Source organism: Canis lupus, chromosome 23 (assembly GCF_011100685.1).
Source record: "Canis lupus familiaris isolate Mischka breed German Shepherd chromosome 23, alternate assembly UU_Cfam_GSD_1.0, whole genome shotgun sequence".
Lineage (NCBI taxonomy): Eukaryota > Metazoa > Chordata > Mammalia > Carnivora > Canidae > Canis > Canis lupus.
Window position 1 is genome coordinate 24,240,689 of NC_049244.1, and position 16,502 is coordinate 24,257,190.

General features: G+C 35.0%; 1 protein-coding gene across 1 annotated transcript in view; it reads right to left on the reverse strand.

Annotated features, from left to right (window-relative positions):
• KCNH8 (potassium voltage-gated channel subfamily H member 8) overlaps positions 1-16,502 on the reverse strand; it is a 366,249-nt gene that overhangs the window by 109,292 nt on the left and 240,455 nt on the right. The window contains exon 6 of the mRNA XM_038570738.1: positions 4,001-4,158. Coding sequence (XP_038426666.1) covers positions 4,001-4,158 — 158 coding nt within the window. The remainder of the gene's footprint in view (positions 1-4,000; positions 4,159-16,502) is intronic.

A 16,502-nucleotide genomic window follows, 5' to 3' on the forward strand; every position in this document is an offset into this window, starting at 1 on the left:
CATTTAATATAATAATAGAAATTCAGTTAAAGTGTTTTCATTTGTAATCTTGTGAATTATTCTATACTGAAATATAATAAAATAGTAAGGTCGGTTAGCTGTGCTTTTCTTTTTCTCATTCTTCTATGTCAAGTTTTATTTTCATCTCCTTCACAGCCAAGTTCTCATCTGTCATTTTTCCAGCTCATTGTAAACCAGATGATTAAATGCCAGTACTTTGGAATATCTACTTTGTAACTTAGAGGAATTACTGACAGTGGAGTTTGTTTTATGGTAGAAGAATATGATAGATAGATGACAGTTTTGTACTTGAAATAAAACCTCAAACAGAAGTCTCAAAGGGAAAAAGCCATTTGCTGTGGACTGAAGTTTGTCTTTCTAAATCTCATGTGTTGAAGTCCTAACCCTCAATGTGATGATAATTGATGATGGGGCCTTTGGGAAGTAATTTGGTTTAAATGGTGCCATAAGGGTAGGATCCTCAAGATGGGTTAATGCCCTTACAAGAAAAGCCCAGAGAGTATCCTCTCTCCTCCTCCTCTCTCCCTTTCTCCCTGACTCCCTCTCTCCTTAACCCAATGTCTCTCTCTCCCCTTGCCATGTGAGAACATAGCAAGAAGACAGCAGTCTATATGCCAGGAAGAGAGCCCTCATCAAGAACAAAACTGGCTGGAACCTTGATCTTGGACTTCCCAGACTTCAGAATGGAGAAAAATTTCTATTGTTCAAGCCACCCAATCAATGATATTTTGTTATAGCAGCCTGAGCAGACTAAGACACCAATGACCATAGAATACTAATAATGTAAGGAACTCCCCATTTCCTTTGACCAGAAAGAAGATGTTCAAGGGAAGAATAGGGGGCTGTCCTTACATGAGAACAATAGTCTTTTGAAAAGATAAAGGACATGAGCCTTGGTGTCCAGGATGAGACAGCCTTAGTGATTTTGCTGACACTTTTGAAAAAAATTATACTTATTCCCATCTGAGTCAATAGCTTCTTGCTATAAAATGTGAGTTTGGTCTCTTAATGAATGACAGAAGAAAGAGGCATATTCGATTTAGTTGGAAATATATAATCTGGAAAAAACAAAGTATCTTTCTACTTTTGGGATGCTATCCTGAATTTGTCAGTGATAAAAATTAGAGGCACCTTAAAGACAGGCGCAAGAGTGTGATGTACTCATCAGTACCCCCTATCAAATGGGAGTTTCCCCTATTACTAAGTGGACATGACCACCCCCTGGCTATCCATTAGGGGAGAGAAAGAGAGAGAGAGAGAGAGAGAGAGACAGAGAGAGAGACAGAGAGAGAGAGAGAGAAGAGAGAGAGAATTTGATTAACATTTACCAAGGTCTTTCTGTGTGTTTGACACTTAGCAAGGTAGTTTATAAAAATGTTGCTTTTTAGGCTGCTGAGAAACCCTGTAGCAATTTTTATGCTCATTTTGCCATTTTTGATGTTTAACTTCCCCAAGGAAGTCACTCAGATGGTAAGTATTAAGACCTAATATAAGGATTTATGTTTTTGCCTTTTTCACTCTATCATATTTTCTGTTTCATTCACAACTTTGTCACTCAGAGTGCCTTTCCATAATGACTTACACATGGTAAGTTTTATTAAAGAAATGTGTGAGTGTATATAAAACATTTACTATCAGCAATTATAGTCAGAATCAAAATTAGAGCATTCAATATATTTTTGATGGTTGTAATGTATTTTTGAGTGTCATCTACAGAGATGCACTGACTGAGTGTATTTTAGATCTGGAAAGCCAACACCTGTGTTTATTCATTCATTCATTTATTTATTTTTTTTGGTAAGCCTGTGCAGTATAGAAATTGCATAATGTGGGAAGCCTGGGAGGCTCAGCAGCTGAGCATCTGCCTTCAGCTCAGGGCATGATCCTGGGATCTGGGGATGGAGTCCTGCATCAGGTTCCCTGTGGGGAGCCTGCTTCTCCCTCTGCTCATATCTCTGCCTCTCTCTCTGTGCCCCTCGTAAATAAATAAAATCTTTTTAAAAAATTGCATAATGCATAAACTTTTCTTCGTAGCTTATGTTTTCCTGGGAAGTAAATATAATACATTGAACAAGCTTTTCTGTTAAAATAGACGATTTTATCTTAACTCATTTATTTGGGGGCATTGCAACTTTATGTGCCAATCTGTTAATGATCATATTCTCACTCCAGTGAGACACAGAAAAATCATCACTGATAAGAGAGATTCCTTTATTCCTTCCTTTCCCTTTCTTTCTAACAGAGATGTTGATCTATAATTTGTATTCTTTATAAAGTATTAGTGCCAGATTTCACAAGGCAGAATGAAGAAAGGGAGCAAGAATGCAGTAAAGGTGTACAAGTATTTAAAATTCATCAAAATATGAGAATTAGATTTTGTCAGAAATCCTTTGTGTTAATTTTAGACAATGAGGATGTTAATTATATATAAACATATTATGTATCTTAAAATTTTATAGATTTTATAATATAATGATGCAATATATATTTTAAATCATTCTATTTGCTCAGTCCCCAAAGAGAAATGGAACATAAAAAAATATTATTAGTATGTAGTAGCAAAGCAGCAAGTTAATTTAGAACACAGTCTATTCAACACGATTTATTTAAGAATTCTCCAGGAGAATGTGGAAAAGTTTTCTTAGCATTTTGTAAATTATGTACTTCTTTTGAAATTTTTTTGTTGCAGTCTTGCAAAGCCTTGTTTTAAGTCATTACACTTTCATTATAGCACACTTATCTAGTCAAATTCAATTTTAAAAAGCACTTTAAAAAGCCTGGATAACAACTCAATGTGGCACTGATTGATATTATATACTAAATTTTTCCCCAGAGGTTTCCTTTAGTTAACTTATAAACCTCTTAAAGATGTTGACACCCTCAACTTTCCATCTTCAAAAAAAAAAAAAAAAAAAGAAAGAAAGAAAAAGAAAAAAAATACTATTATATAGATAATTAACAAGTGCACAAATCTGTACTCAATAGGCAGGATTACAGTTCAATCTTCATTCTGAAGTCAATAATGACTATATTTGAAACACTGATCACTTTAGTATTGAAAACTATGCTTTTAAATTCTTGATAGAGAATCTCAAGGGGTTGTCAACTGAGTAAGAAATATGTTTAATATGAACTAATGTTTAGTAAATTTTTGCCTGCTAAAATTGGTTACTGTAGCAGCAAACTGCATTACTGGCCCCAAAATGCTATTATGCCTCCCTAAAACTCTTTCTATGTATAAGTGAGCACTTAATGCTTTTAAGAACAACAATTGTTCAATAGTAAAAATAGCTATTACCACAAGTGGACATACTTTATTTCCTGCGAGGAGGCATGAGGATAAAGGCTTTCCACGAAGGAAGAAGGGAAGTTACAATCATAGAGAAAAGTTAAAAACCCAAGAGAGCTCTCAAGTTCACGGTCAGTGTTTTTTAGACTTTTGCCCCACCCAACATTTTTATAAGGACTTCTAAGAAGTGGTTGAATTCTTTTTCTTTTTTTTTAATTTCAATATTCTTCTGTATCTTGATCAGTCTTTTATTTGTTTTGCCAGTAAGTAATGAAATACTCAAGAGGTAGAGAGTAAAAGTCATAAAACTGGAAGAAATCTTAAACTCTCCACTAAATTCCTGATGTAAATATCTGCCTAAGTAATACATAGTAATGCCTGTATTCCTGCAGATGGTTTCCTTATCAAAGGATTTGTTCTGTGAGTCAGTATTGATGATAAACTCAGGCTTTTCTTATTTCCTTGTCTATGTATTTAAATAACTCATACAGATAATGCAGATTTCAAAAGGAAGTAACTCTCTTAAGTGGAACTCCATGGTCTGCGTACCATTGGTCACTTTGGCATCTATATTCAGGAGGGCACAAGGTCCTGGACATACAAATTGTCACAAATGCTTAAAACCTGAATATGTGGAAAACAAACACAGGGTTAAGATCAAGATCATGTGGAAGGACCCTCTGTACTCACCACTGTGACGTTGAAAGCATACAGGAGATCAAAAGGCAGAGCGGCAATTAAATCAATGATGAACCAGGTTGTGACATAGTGGATGCAAATTGATCTCGCTTCAAAGATAACTTGGCCAGACTTGCTGACATAGGTTGTTCGGAAATTTAAAATAATATCTGCTTGAGAAAAAAAGATAAGAGAAAGAGAAGGAAGGTACAGAGAGAAGAAGTAAAGAAGGAAAGACAAGGAAAGAAGGAAGGATGAAGGGAAGAAGACAGGCATTCAGGCAGGGAGGAAGAGGGAGGAAGAAAATTGTATAAAATTAAATAAAATTAGACAAATGGTAACCAGACTGATAATATCTGAAATACTCTTCTTTACAGATCCAGTTCAATTCAACAAACAGGTACTGAAGAAGAGTGAAGAAAGTGATGTTTTCTGAGCACTTAATACATTCCAGACATTGGGCCACATGTTAACATAACTAAAATGAATAAAAATAACAAAACAACAATAGTCATCACTTACTAAATGCTCATTATGTACTGGGCATTGTCCTAAAAACTTAGCATAGGTTATTTCACTTACTCCTCAGAACACGTTCTTAAGTAGACAGTATTACCTCCACATTAAACAGACAAAAACTGTCAGTGAGGCAAAGTAACACATCCATGATCAAAAGTGGCAAAGATAATTTGAACACAGATGTAATTTCTAGTCTGCATTCTTTTTTAAATAAAATTTTACTTTGTTTCATGAACAAAGTTTTACTAATTTCTGTGTAGGCATAAAACTTATCTCTGCCCTAAAAGCACTTATATTAAGAAAGTGTCAGAGGATTCTTGTTTGGATTTCTAGGCCCAGTTTCCCCATTCCATTTTCATGGATGATGTAATCATTTCCAATTTTTCTCTACATCATTCTTTTATTATATTTTTATTTTATATTCATACTTACTTTAAATTTATATTATATTTTATTATTTATTGAACTTTTATATTTATATTATGTTTATGAATAAACATCTCAGAGTCTGTTATATTAGTCTCTGGGTTCAATATCATTAAAGCATCGGAAAAGATTACCTTTTCCCTAGTTTGTTTTAGAGTTGAGCACAATCAGGCCATAGGGAAGTTCAGGATTGCTGAATATGTATATGTAAGGGGGATAATGGTTGAGTATTTTATGGGTTAGTGAATTCAACAGAACATACTTCTTCATGAACTTTGTTGTTGGGGAGTGCCATGAGTCATTGACTCAAAGATCAAAGGAGAGAATGTTGGAGGTTAAATACGCCAAATCGAATAGGAATTGAGAGAGTTATGAAGCAAATGCAAAGCTGAATTACATGGTTATCGAATGAACTGGAATAATCCTTAAGTTTACTTAAACCTTTGAAAATAAAAATAAGGTTGTATGATGATAAAAAACCTAAAGTTTACTTAAACCTTTGAAAATAAAAATAGGGTTGTATGATGATAAAAGTTTGATATCATGAACACAATGAGGATGACAGCGATGCAACATATAAGAATGTGCATTTGGCATGTCAATTTACTTTTCACTTCCTGTTCACGTTTGTGGTAGGCAGAATTCAAAGATGACCCTTACTCTAATATGATATCCTCCCCTTAAGTGAGGGTGGAACCTGTGAGCATGATAAGATATCATGCCACCCTCATGTAGGATCTGACTAAAGGAATATTTGCCTGGGTGGCCGACTTGATCAGGTAAGCCCTATACAAGCAAGTTTTCTTCAACAGGTGGTAAGGGATTAGAAACCAGTGAGAAATGCTCTTTCTGGCCTGGAAGGAGGCAACTGCCATAATGTGGAAAAGGCCATGTGGCAGGAAGGATAGGGAGTCTCCAATTGCTGAGAGTGGTCCCTGGCTGACATCTAGTAAGAAATTTCCATCCTAAGGAAATGAATTCTTCCAACAGCCATATGAGTTTTCAATACAAAGAGGACTACAACATGTATTCCATCATTTGGTTCTCATTATACCTTGTAAGGAGAGAGAATACAAGAACTATGACAAGACAGATTACTGTTACATTATTACAGATGACACACATGCTTTTGGCATAAGCCCAGTACTGTTCTGGGTCCTTTATAATCATAATCCCATGTACTACTTATAGCAATGCTACACAGTAGGCACTTTTATTATCCTCTTTTACAGATGAGGAAACTGAAGCACAAAGAAACTCAAATGATTTGTCCAGGGTCACACAAACGATGAAACTGAAGCATAGGATTAAACTCCTCAGCTAGTCAGTGGAAGAGCAAGACTCAAATCCAAGTCTCCTAATTTCCAATTCAGTGCTTTGGCTTTGGTAACTTCACAGAGGCCAGTCATGCCCCAAGTCTGGAAGCAAGTTCTAGGTGGCTTAAAAAGGAAACAATGGCTTTTCTAGTCTATTGTGAATGATCAAGCTTTTTAAAAATGGCATTATTAACAGTCACATTTTTGTCAAAAAATAAAAATATTGAAATAGTTCTGTTGCTAATATTGAGAATGTGAAAGGAAGAAGCAGTGGCTAAACGATTCACAAAAGACGAAAACAGGGGCAGCCCCAGTGGTTCAGCAGTTTAGCGCTGCCTTCAGCCCAGGGCATGATCTTGGAGACCCGGGATTGAGTCCCATGTCGGGCTCCCTGCATGGAGCCTGCTTCTCCCTCTGCCCATGTCTCTGCCTCCCTCTCTCTCTCTCTCTCTCTCTCTCTCTCCCTCCCTCTCTCTCTCTCATGAATAAATAAATAAAATCTTAAAAAAAAAAAAAGATGAAAACAATCCCAAGGTGACTCTGCAGAGTAAAAGTGCTATCACAGCAAAGTACTAATGCATCATTGAAGCTTAGCTGCCAAGAATGGACATACCATGGAATGCCATCAGATAGTTATGGTAGCAGGTGAACATCTCATTCTTTCTTTTACTTTCTGGGCTCATGTATTTCTTTATTAGCAAGTCAGTACAACAGATAAGGCCACTAATTGCTGAAATAAAGCAGGGATTTCAAATTCCTGGTTTCCAAAAGAAAGCTCAGATTAGGGATTTAGGTTTTCATTTTATGAGTGAGAAATCCAGAGTTGTTTACCAAGCCCTTTGGTGGGTGATCTGTTGTTTCCATAACACAGACTGAGATAAGTCTCCTTGTTCATTGTAAGATTGGAGGTACAGAATCACTAAATTCTACTCTTGAAACCAATTATTACACTATATGTTAACTAACTAGAATTTAAATAAAGATTTGAAGATAGGAAAAAAAAATTAGAGGAACAAATTCCTTGCATATTTACTAACTGATCACCTGTTCTACCACAAATTTCACAGAAAACCCACTACCACCATCCACATTTCTGGGGCATTCTCATGAATAGAGGAATGAATAAAATGATTGGCCTTTGGTTGATTGATGTGGCATTTTTAAAGCTGTGTAGTAAATTATGTGTTTGACTAAAAGATAAAAGAGGTGCAGACTTCTGAATAGAAAAGACATTTTCATGGATGAGTCATTACAGAATATCAGTTTAGAAAGCTTTTAAAAAATAATTTGTTACTCATTTGAGTTAATTGGGTGAAAAAAGGAGATATGCTAATTTTAGGTTTTAAAAAAGAGTAATTATAAGACTTTTATACACAAATAGTAATAATACTTAAAGAATATAAAAGATTCTTTTTTTAATCTATGGATACAAATCTACTTCTGAGATACTTCATGAATACTTTAGGTTTCTTTTCAGGGAAAAAAACTAAACATACATTATATTCTAAGATTTCCAGGATGATAGTCCTATTGTTGTGCAAAACTGTAGGTTTATTCGACGATTAGCATTATTTTTGGAAAGCTCATTTCTAAGAAACTTACTTTTGTCATATGCATAAAAATAGACATAATTCTGGTGTATTGTGATATACAAAAATATTCTCACATTCATTAATTTGTGTGACAATACCAACTCTCTCAGGTGTACTATTTTATCAATGACTCAAGAGACTTAAGGACTTTGTTTTGTATTGTTTTTAAAGATTTTATTTATTTATTTGACAGAGAGAATATGAGAGCAGAAGCAAGGGGAGCAGCACCCGGACAGGGAGAAGCAGACTCCCCACTGAGCAGGGTGCCCAAGACAGGGCTCAATTCCAGGACCCTGGGAACATGACCTGAGCTGAAGGCAGATTCTTAACCAATTGAGCCACTCAGGTGTCCCTTAAGGGCCTTGTTTAAAGCCATGAAGAGAGTAAGCAACAAAGGATAGGACATCTATTTACACTTGATCCCATTTTCTTTCCATTCTCCTCAAGATTTACTGCACTTCCCAATATATTTTAGAGGGAATAACAATAGGTTGGCGCAGGGAAGCGCATTTCTGAACATATCCCTTAGATCAAACTCAGCATCAGCACCACCTAGGAACAAGAATGTCACAGAAGTGACAAAGGAGTCATAGAATTGAATGTAAGGAAATGAACTGTCTTTGATTCTGTCTAGGGACAACAGAGAATACTCTATTTTCTCTCTGTGTTCAAGAAGCAAGAGAACTCGATGCTCGTAAATATCTCCTTAAATGCAAGGACAGAGATGGTGACACAAGTTCTCTAAGCACAAGGGAAGCATAGAATAAAATAAGATTCTGAGGAAGAAAAAGAATAAAAGACTCCAGATCTCGAGTCCCTCATAAGAGAATCATGGCAGCAAAGTGGAGCTTGGCAAACATTGGCTGCAGCTGCTCCCCCTCCCCGTGCTCGTCTCACTTCTCTCAAAGGTTTTGTACCTTTGGCAATTAAATCAATGACTCATTCAAATGTTACAGTAAGAATGTGCTCTCCTCCAGACAATCCACAACCTACCTGAAAGGCAACAGTATGGTTTCTATTTTGAGACATCTGGAAAGCAAAGTACAATGTTTTTTGACTTTATGTTGAAAAATACTCAACATGTTGAAAAATACTCAATATGTTGACAGCATATTCATTATTCAAATTTCTATATGTAATTTTTCTCAATTCCATTTATTATCAACATGTACAATTGTCCCTTAATACACACACACACACACAGTTTGAACCAGGAAAAGTATTCTAAAACTGTAACAAATTAATTCATAAGAATTTACCACCTCAAAACTTTAATGTCTCATGTGTTTGTATGTATATAATCCCTTGTAACACATGGTGCTGGTATCATGTGTAATGAGTAAATAACCAGGGCAATAGAGAGTCATTATATGTATTCTATGTGGCTTATACAGTTTCCAAAAAAATGGTCATAATATACACTATCAAAATGAGGTAAAATATAATTGAATTCTCTGATGATTCAGATGGCACTTAATTATTTTCAGGATAATCAATTTGCCTTGTTGTATTTCAGTTTTACATAATCATGATTAAAATAAATATAGATAATAGAGAGATAACTGTGTACATGTTCTGTTTTTATAATGTTAAGGCTTCCAAAAATAAATGTTTCCTTTCACTCCCACACTAAACAGCTATATATGTGGACTAAAAAGCAAGAAGGTTAAATCCATTTTTTCTAGTTTGATTTCTTTGAGAACCATATAATTAGAGAGTAGAAGAAAAAAAAAGGGTGAATTTGATATGGCACAAATTAATAGATTTTCTTCTTTATTAGTACGTAAGCCAGATGGGAAATAATTTAAAAGTCATATTGGCTTACTTGTTAAAAAGTAAATTAAAATATAATGGTGTGCATGTGAGCATATATACCACATACAAATAATTAATATCTTCATTTAGCCATTTCTTCAAAAATTAATCAATGTAGTACAGCGTGGGTGGAAGGATATTTAACTAAACCAGCTGCCGACTCATTTGCAAGATACCGTCTTTCTTCATTGCTTGTGAGGCATTCTGAAACAGGATGGTGTCACAGCAAATTGAGCTCAGTGTGGGAAGGTGAACAACTGAGAGCTAATTAATGAAGAAGTTTGAGGGACTAGCAAACCTAAGAATGTAACTGATTGTCCATGTTAGTGGATGAAATTTTCATACCACTCGATCCTTGCTCATCTTGTCAGCATATGTTCCTCTTCCTTACTTTAAATGAGAGATCTATGGGGGAAAAAGTCAGCAGACTCTGAGAAATAGCACTTAAAAGCAATTGCCTAAAGAAGAACACAAGCAGATGCATCAAGGGGCATTCGATACTGATATTGACTTCTGTTTTGTACCAGTGTGTCCTGCATTATCATGGTGGACTCCTACATTGGTTTTGACCCTCAACTTCAACATTACATGAACCCATGTAGAAGGAAAGGAACCTAAAAATCATTTTCTTCCAACTGCTGCCTTCTTCCTTATTCCTTGCTTTCCTTGGTTCTAATTTTGTCCTAAGTAGCAACACAAAATGCATTGACCTCTTCCACCCAAAAACCTTTTCTATAAATATTAGAGATCAGTCATCAAGTTCTCTCCATGCCCCAGGTTGAATATCTCCATTTTGTTCAATGGTCTCTTACTGATGTTTCCAGTCCTGGTGTTTTCCTCTAGCTTGATGGTTTTCACAACAAAATCTCATGAAGACAGGATTTGAGCTTTCACCTTCTCCTTTCACCCTTCCTCTTTTTAAGCTGAGCTTTTATTCATTTTACATAGTGAGGCACCCTATCAATTTTTACTTTGAAAAGGAATTTCAAGTCTTTAACACAATAAGGAAAAGAAATTCGTTCACGTACTTGACTACTGTCTTTTTGGAAGGAAGGTACTGAAAGGGTAGAATATCCCAAAATACGTCATTGTGGCATACCAATTATTTTGAGCTGAAGATAACAGAGAAGCAAAAATGAGAAAAGCTCCCTGCCCTGCCCCTATTTACTATAAGCAGGGCATAAATTTTCAAAGGTGTCACTCTTCTCTATCAGGAAGGACAAAAGTTAATTCCCAGGTGTACCCAGAAGTGTGGTGGACAGTGGCAAATTCATATGTTCCTACCAGTGTTTTCAGAATCCTTGTTACTCTACTGTCTCACCAATACTTGATGTCATCAGACCTTAAAAATTTTGCCAATTGGGCTGAAGTATAAAGTTCCTAATAATACATCTAGAATTGGTTCTATTTTTAGTAATGCAAACCTAGTAAGTTGTTTGGAAATCCTTAAAAAAACCTCTTATATTACTATTAGTTGAAGCAAACTTTTGCCAACTTAAATCTCCCCACATTTTTCATACAGACTGCTCCCAAATGACTGGTCTTTTTCCTTATTGAAAGAACAAAAGTATAGCTCTCCCTTTCAAATTTGGCACATCCTTAAGTACTATAAAAATAACCCCACTGGTGACCTGTTGTACTCTTTGCCCAATGCAGGGCACTTGGCATTTAAAGATGTACAAAATGTGCAAAAGAAGCATGCAACAGACTCTGATTTTATTATCTGATGTCATTCTATCTTTTGGTGCAAAAGTAAATCCCATCTTTGAATATGGTGGCAGATCAAAAGAGACAGCACACACTCCCGATGTATCTCTATTAAACCCCCAATTCTTATTTATAAATAAAATTTATTTTATTATATTGACTTGTATGTTGCTTTAATTTTATTGTATAAGTTAACCATGTAAAAAGCTTTCCACATAACATGCATATTGGTATGTGTAAAAACTACCAATTTTGGCTTCCTATAAATTATTCAACTTCATTTCAGTAACATGTAACTCTAAATTAGATATTGAACTTTGGAATTACCAGATCATTTTTAATAAAAATAATTTAATGATTAAACATAAACCTATTGAAAGATCATGACCCATGCATATGCCACTTAAATATAGAAATCCTTTTGGGGTACACATTCTGTCTATAATTATACTTACCAAGGGGTAAAATTTCCTAGTTTAAATATAATAGAAAGTATAAGGACTGTCATGTCTATAAATACCCAGTCATGAAATTTTTTAAAAACCCCAAACACTTGAATCTACTAATTTCATATGGAATAAATATTGATTATACAAGTAATAAAAATTAGAATTGATGAAAATGAATATAGATAAAAATGTATTGATATGATTAATGTTTGCCCCAAAGTGAAATCCAACACATATATCTTCATAAGAGAGAAAAATTTTAGATTAAATAATAAGGTCTTTTATGATTACATATTATTTCACATTTTAATTAGGACTTTCTGATCATTTTCATATTTGAGGAAAATAGTACCCTTAGTATTTATGGCAGTCTTTATTGCTGTTTACCAAATATCCCTGCCTCTCTACTTCCTGGTATGATTTTATTTCCCTACCACTTGAAGAAGTTGTGTGCCTCACTTTGGCTAAAACTATGAGAGCAGGAGGAGCCTGAAACACTCTGAGCAAAGTTTTGAGAGCTACTGTACTCTTCTCCCTGCCTTGATGATCATGGGAACATGTGGCAAGATGGAATCTCTGTCAGCCTGGGTTTCTGAGTGACTACAGTGGGCAGAGCTCACAGCTGACTCACAATGGACACATAGCATGAGGGAGACATAAACCTTTGTGTTATATTCCACTGAGATTTTGAAGTGACTTGTTACCACTGCCCGTCCTGACAGGTATGTATTCCTAAAAGGCTATAGAGCAGAGTAGCTAACAGTGAGTATCTGTAGTCACACGTTTTGGGTTATAAATCACTGAGCAGGTATTAGCTGCCATTGTTGTTATCTGTATTAGTACTATGAGTAATATGTAGTACTACCATTCTATAGGCTTCAAAACTGAGAAACAGGGACAGTGAATGACTTATCTAAATCTGCCTAAGAAATTAATACAATTACGTTTATTGTTACTTTATAGATCTGATACACATGATATATAGTGCTAACATTACAATAGGATTATTGAAAAAATGAGCATAATAACAGACAGCATTTTAACAGGTAACCTTCTTACCTGATAGGGCTTGTTTTAAGTGCTTTATATGTATTATCTATTTTGATCCTCATATGTTCACTATGAATTAGGTATTACGTCCATTTAGTGATAGGTTACAGGCTCAGAATTAACTTGCCCATGGTTACCCAACTAGAAAATGGGAGACCTGTAATTTAAAGTCTCCTGTATACAACCACAAAACATTTTTTATTATAATTCTTCAGCTTAGGAAGGGAATTCTTCTGGTGAGGTTTATGAATTACTTTTTGAAATTTAGGTACTTTTTAGAGTCATAAGAAGATAATTAGGTTGTATTTTGACTATGGGTTGCTATATTTAACGTTATTTGGACATCTTTTAAAAATGTTTTTATTTTTTTCTTCAAATTTTTATGTACATTCTAGTTAGTCAATACACAGTGCAATACTGATTTCAGGATTAGAATTCAGTGATTCATCACTTACATACAACACCCGGTGCTCATTGAAACAAGTGTCCTCTTTAATATCCATCACTCATCTAGCCCATGCCCTACCCCACCACCCCCCATCAACTCTCCACAGTTAGTTCTCTATCTTTAAGAGTCTCTTATGTTTGTTTCCCTCGATCTCATCCCTGTCACATATGTTCATGTTTTGTTTCTTTAATTCCACATGAGTGAAATCATATGGTATTTGTCCTTCTCTGACTTATTTCACTTATCATAATACCCTCTAGCTCCATCCACTCATTGCAAATGGCAAGATTAGATTCTTTTTGATGGCTGAATAATATTCTATTGTGTATATATACTACATCTTTTTTACCCATTCATCAGTTGATGGACATTTGGGCTCTTTCCATAGTTTGCCTGGATCATAGGGTAGTTCTGTTTTTAACTTTCTGAGTTGACCATATCCATTCTTGAGTTTTCTATTCTGTTCCATTGATCTATGTGTCTGGTTTTGTGCCAGGACCATACTATCTTGATGACTACAGTTTTATAATAAAGCTCAATATCAGATCCATGATGCTTCCTGCTTTTCTTTTCTTTTCCAGGATTGCTTGGTCTATTTGGATTTTCTTTGTGTGTGATTCCATACAAATTTTAGGATAGTTTGTTCTAACTCTGTGAAAAATGCTGGTGGAATTTTGAAAGGGATTGCATGAAATCTGTAGATTACTTTGGGTAGTATGGACATCATTTATTTTTGCTCTTATCTTTATTATTTCCCTTCTACTGCTATAGGCTTTATTTACTGTTCCTTCTCTAGCTCCTTTACATATAAGATTAGGTTGTCTAGTTGAGACTTTCCTTGCCTCTTGAGGTAGGTCTGTTTTGCAATATACTTCCCCAGTACATTGTTGCATCCCAGAGGTTTTGGACTGCCATGTTTTCATTTTCATTTGCTTCTATGTACTTCTTAATTTCTTCTTTAATTTCCTGGTTGATCTACTTATTCTTTGGTGGGATGTTCTTCAATCTTCATGTATTAGTGGTTTTTCCAATTTTTTCTTGTGGTGGACTTCAAATCTCATAGCATTGTGGTTGGAAAATATGCTTGGTATGATCTCAACTTTTTATACTTGTGGAAGGCTGGTTTGTGACCCTGTATGTGATCTATTCTGGAGACTGTTCCATGTGTACTGTTCCATGTGTTCCATCTAGTCTGGAGACCGTTCCATGTGTATTCATTTTCCTGCTTTAGGATAAAATGTTGTGAATGTATCTGTTAAGTCCCTTTAGTCCAGTGTGTCATTCAAACCTGTGTATCCTTGTTGATTTTCTGCTTAGATGATCTGCCCATTGCCATAAGTGGGGGGTAAAGTCTCCCACTATTATTGTATTACTATCAATGAGTTTTTTAATGTTTGTTATTAATTGATTTATATTTTTGGATACTCCATAAATATTTATGATTATTAGGTCTTCTTGATGTATAGATCCCTTGATTATAATAAAATACTCTTCATTTCTTGTTACAGTCTTTGTTTTAAAATCTGGTTTGGGGACGTCTGGGTGGTTCAGAGGGTTAAGCTTCTGCCAGGACCCTGGGATCAAGCCCTGCACTGGGCTTCCTGCTCAGCAGGGACTTTGCTTCTTCCTCTCCCTCTCTCCCTCCCCCCGCTCATGTGCACGTGCATGTGCATGCTGTCTCTAATAAATAGTCTTTAAAAAATTAAGCACTGGGTGTTATACTATATGTTGGCAAATTGAATTTAAATAAAAATTTTTTTTAAAGAAATCAAAACAAATAGAAAAAATTAACAAAATCATAAAAATAAAACAAAAAAATGTAGTTTGTCTGATATAAGGGTGGCTTTTCCAGCTTTCTTTTGATGTTCATTAGCATGATAGATGGTTCTCCATCCCCTTACTTTGAATTTGCAGGGTGCTTTTGGTCTAAAATGAGCCTTGGTTCATAGCATATAGATGGGTCTTATTTTTTAGTCCATTCTGATACCCTATGTCTTTTGATTGGAGCATTTAGTATACTTACATTCATAGTGATTATTGAAAGACATGAATTTAGTGCCATTGTGTTACCAGAAATTGGTGTTTCTGGTGGAGTTTTCTGTTCCTGTTTAGTCTTTGTTGCTTTTGGTCTTTTGTTCCACCACTCAGAGTCCTCCTTAATATTTCCTGCAGGACTGGCATAGAAGGTAATGTACTCCTTCAGTTTTTGTTTATCTGGGAAACTCTTACTCTTATCTCTCCTTCTATTCTGAATGACAGCCTTGCTGGATAGAATATTCTTGGCTTCATATTTTTCCCATTCAGCACACTGAATGTATCCTGCCATTGTCTTCTGGCCTGCTAAGTTTCTGTGGACAGATCTGCTGCAAACCTGATCTGTTTTCCATTGTAGGTTAAGGACCCTTTTCCTTTGCTCTTCCAGGAGTCTTTGTTTGTCTATGTATTTTGTGATTTTAACATTGCTTTCACAGTAGTTAGCTTTTGTTTAATTTAATGGGAGTGCTCTATGCTCCTTGGATTTTTATGTCTGTGTCCTTCTCCAGAGTAGGGAAATTTTCAGGTATAATTTGTTCAAATAAATCTGCCTCTTTTTCTCTCCCTTCATCTTCTGGGATTGCTATGATATGAATGTTATTACATTTTAATAAGTTGTTGAGTTCCCTAAGTCTACCATCATAATTTATTACATTTCATTCTCTCTTCTGTTCAGCTTCATTAATTTCCATAATTTTATCTTCTACATCATGAATTCATTCCTCTGCTTTGTCCATCCTCATTGTTTTGGCATCCATTTGGGTTTGTATCTCCATTATAGTATTTTTAATCTTGGCCTGATTAGATTTTAGTTTTGTTATCTCTGCAGCAAGGGATTCTCTATTGTCTTCTAATGCTTTTTTTCAAACCCAGCTAATATACTTATAATTGTTTTCATAAATTCTAGTTCAGACATCTTACTTGTATCCATATTGATTAAATCCTTGGCTCTTACTTCTATTAAATGTTCTTTCTTTTGGGGTGAATTCCTCTGTCTTGTCATTTTGTCTAGAGGGGAAGAAAAAAGAAACACACCTAGATCGTAGGTGTGTTTTGGTCTGCTTGTTAGAAGCTAGAACCACAATTAAAAATATGTGTATTAAAAATATATAAAATATATAAAATAATAATATAAATATGTATAAATAAAAATAAATA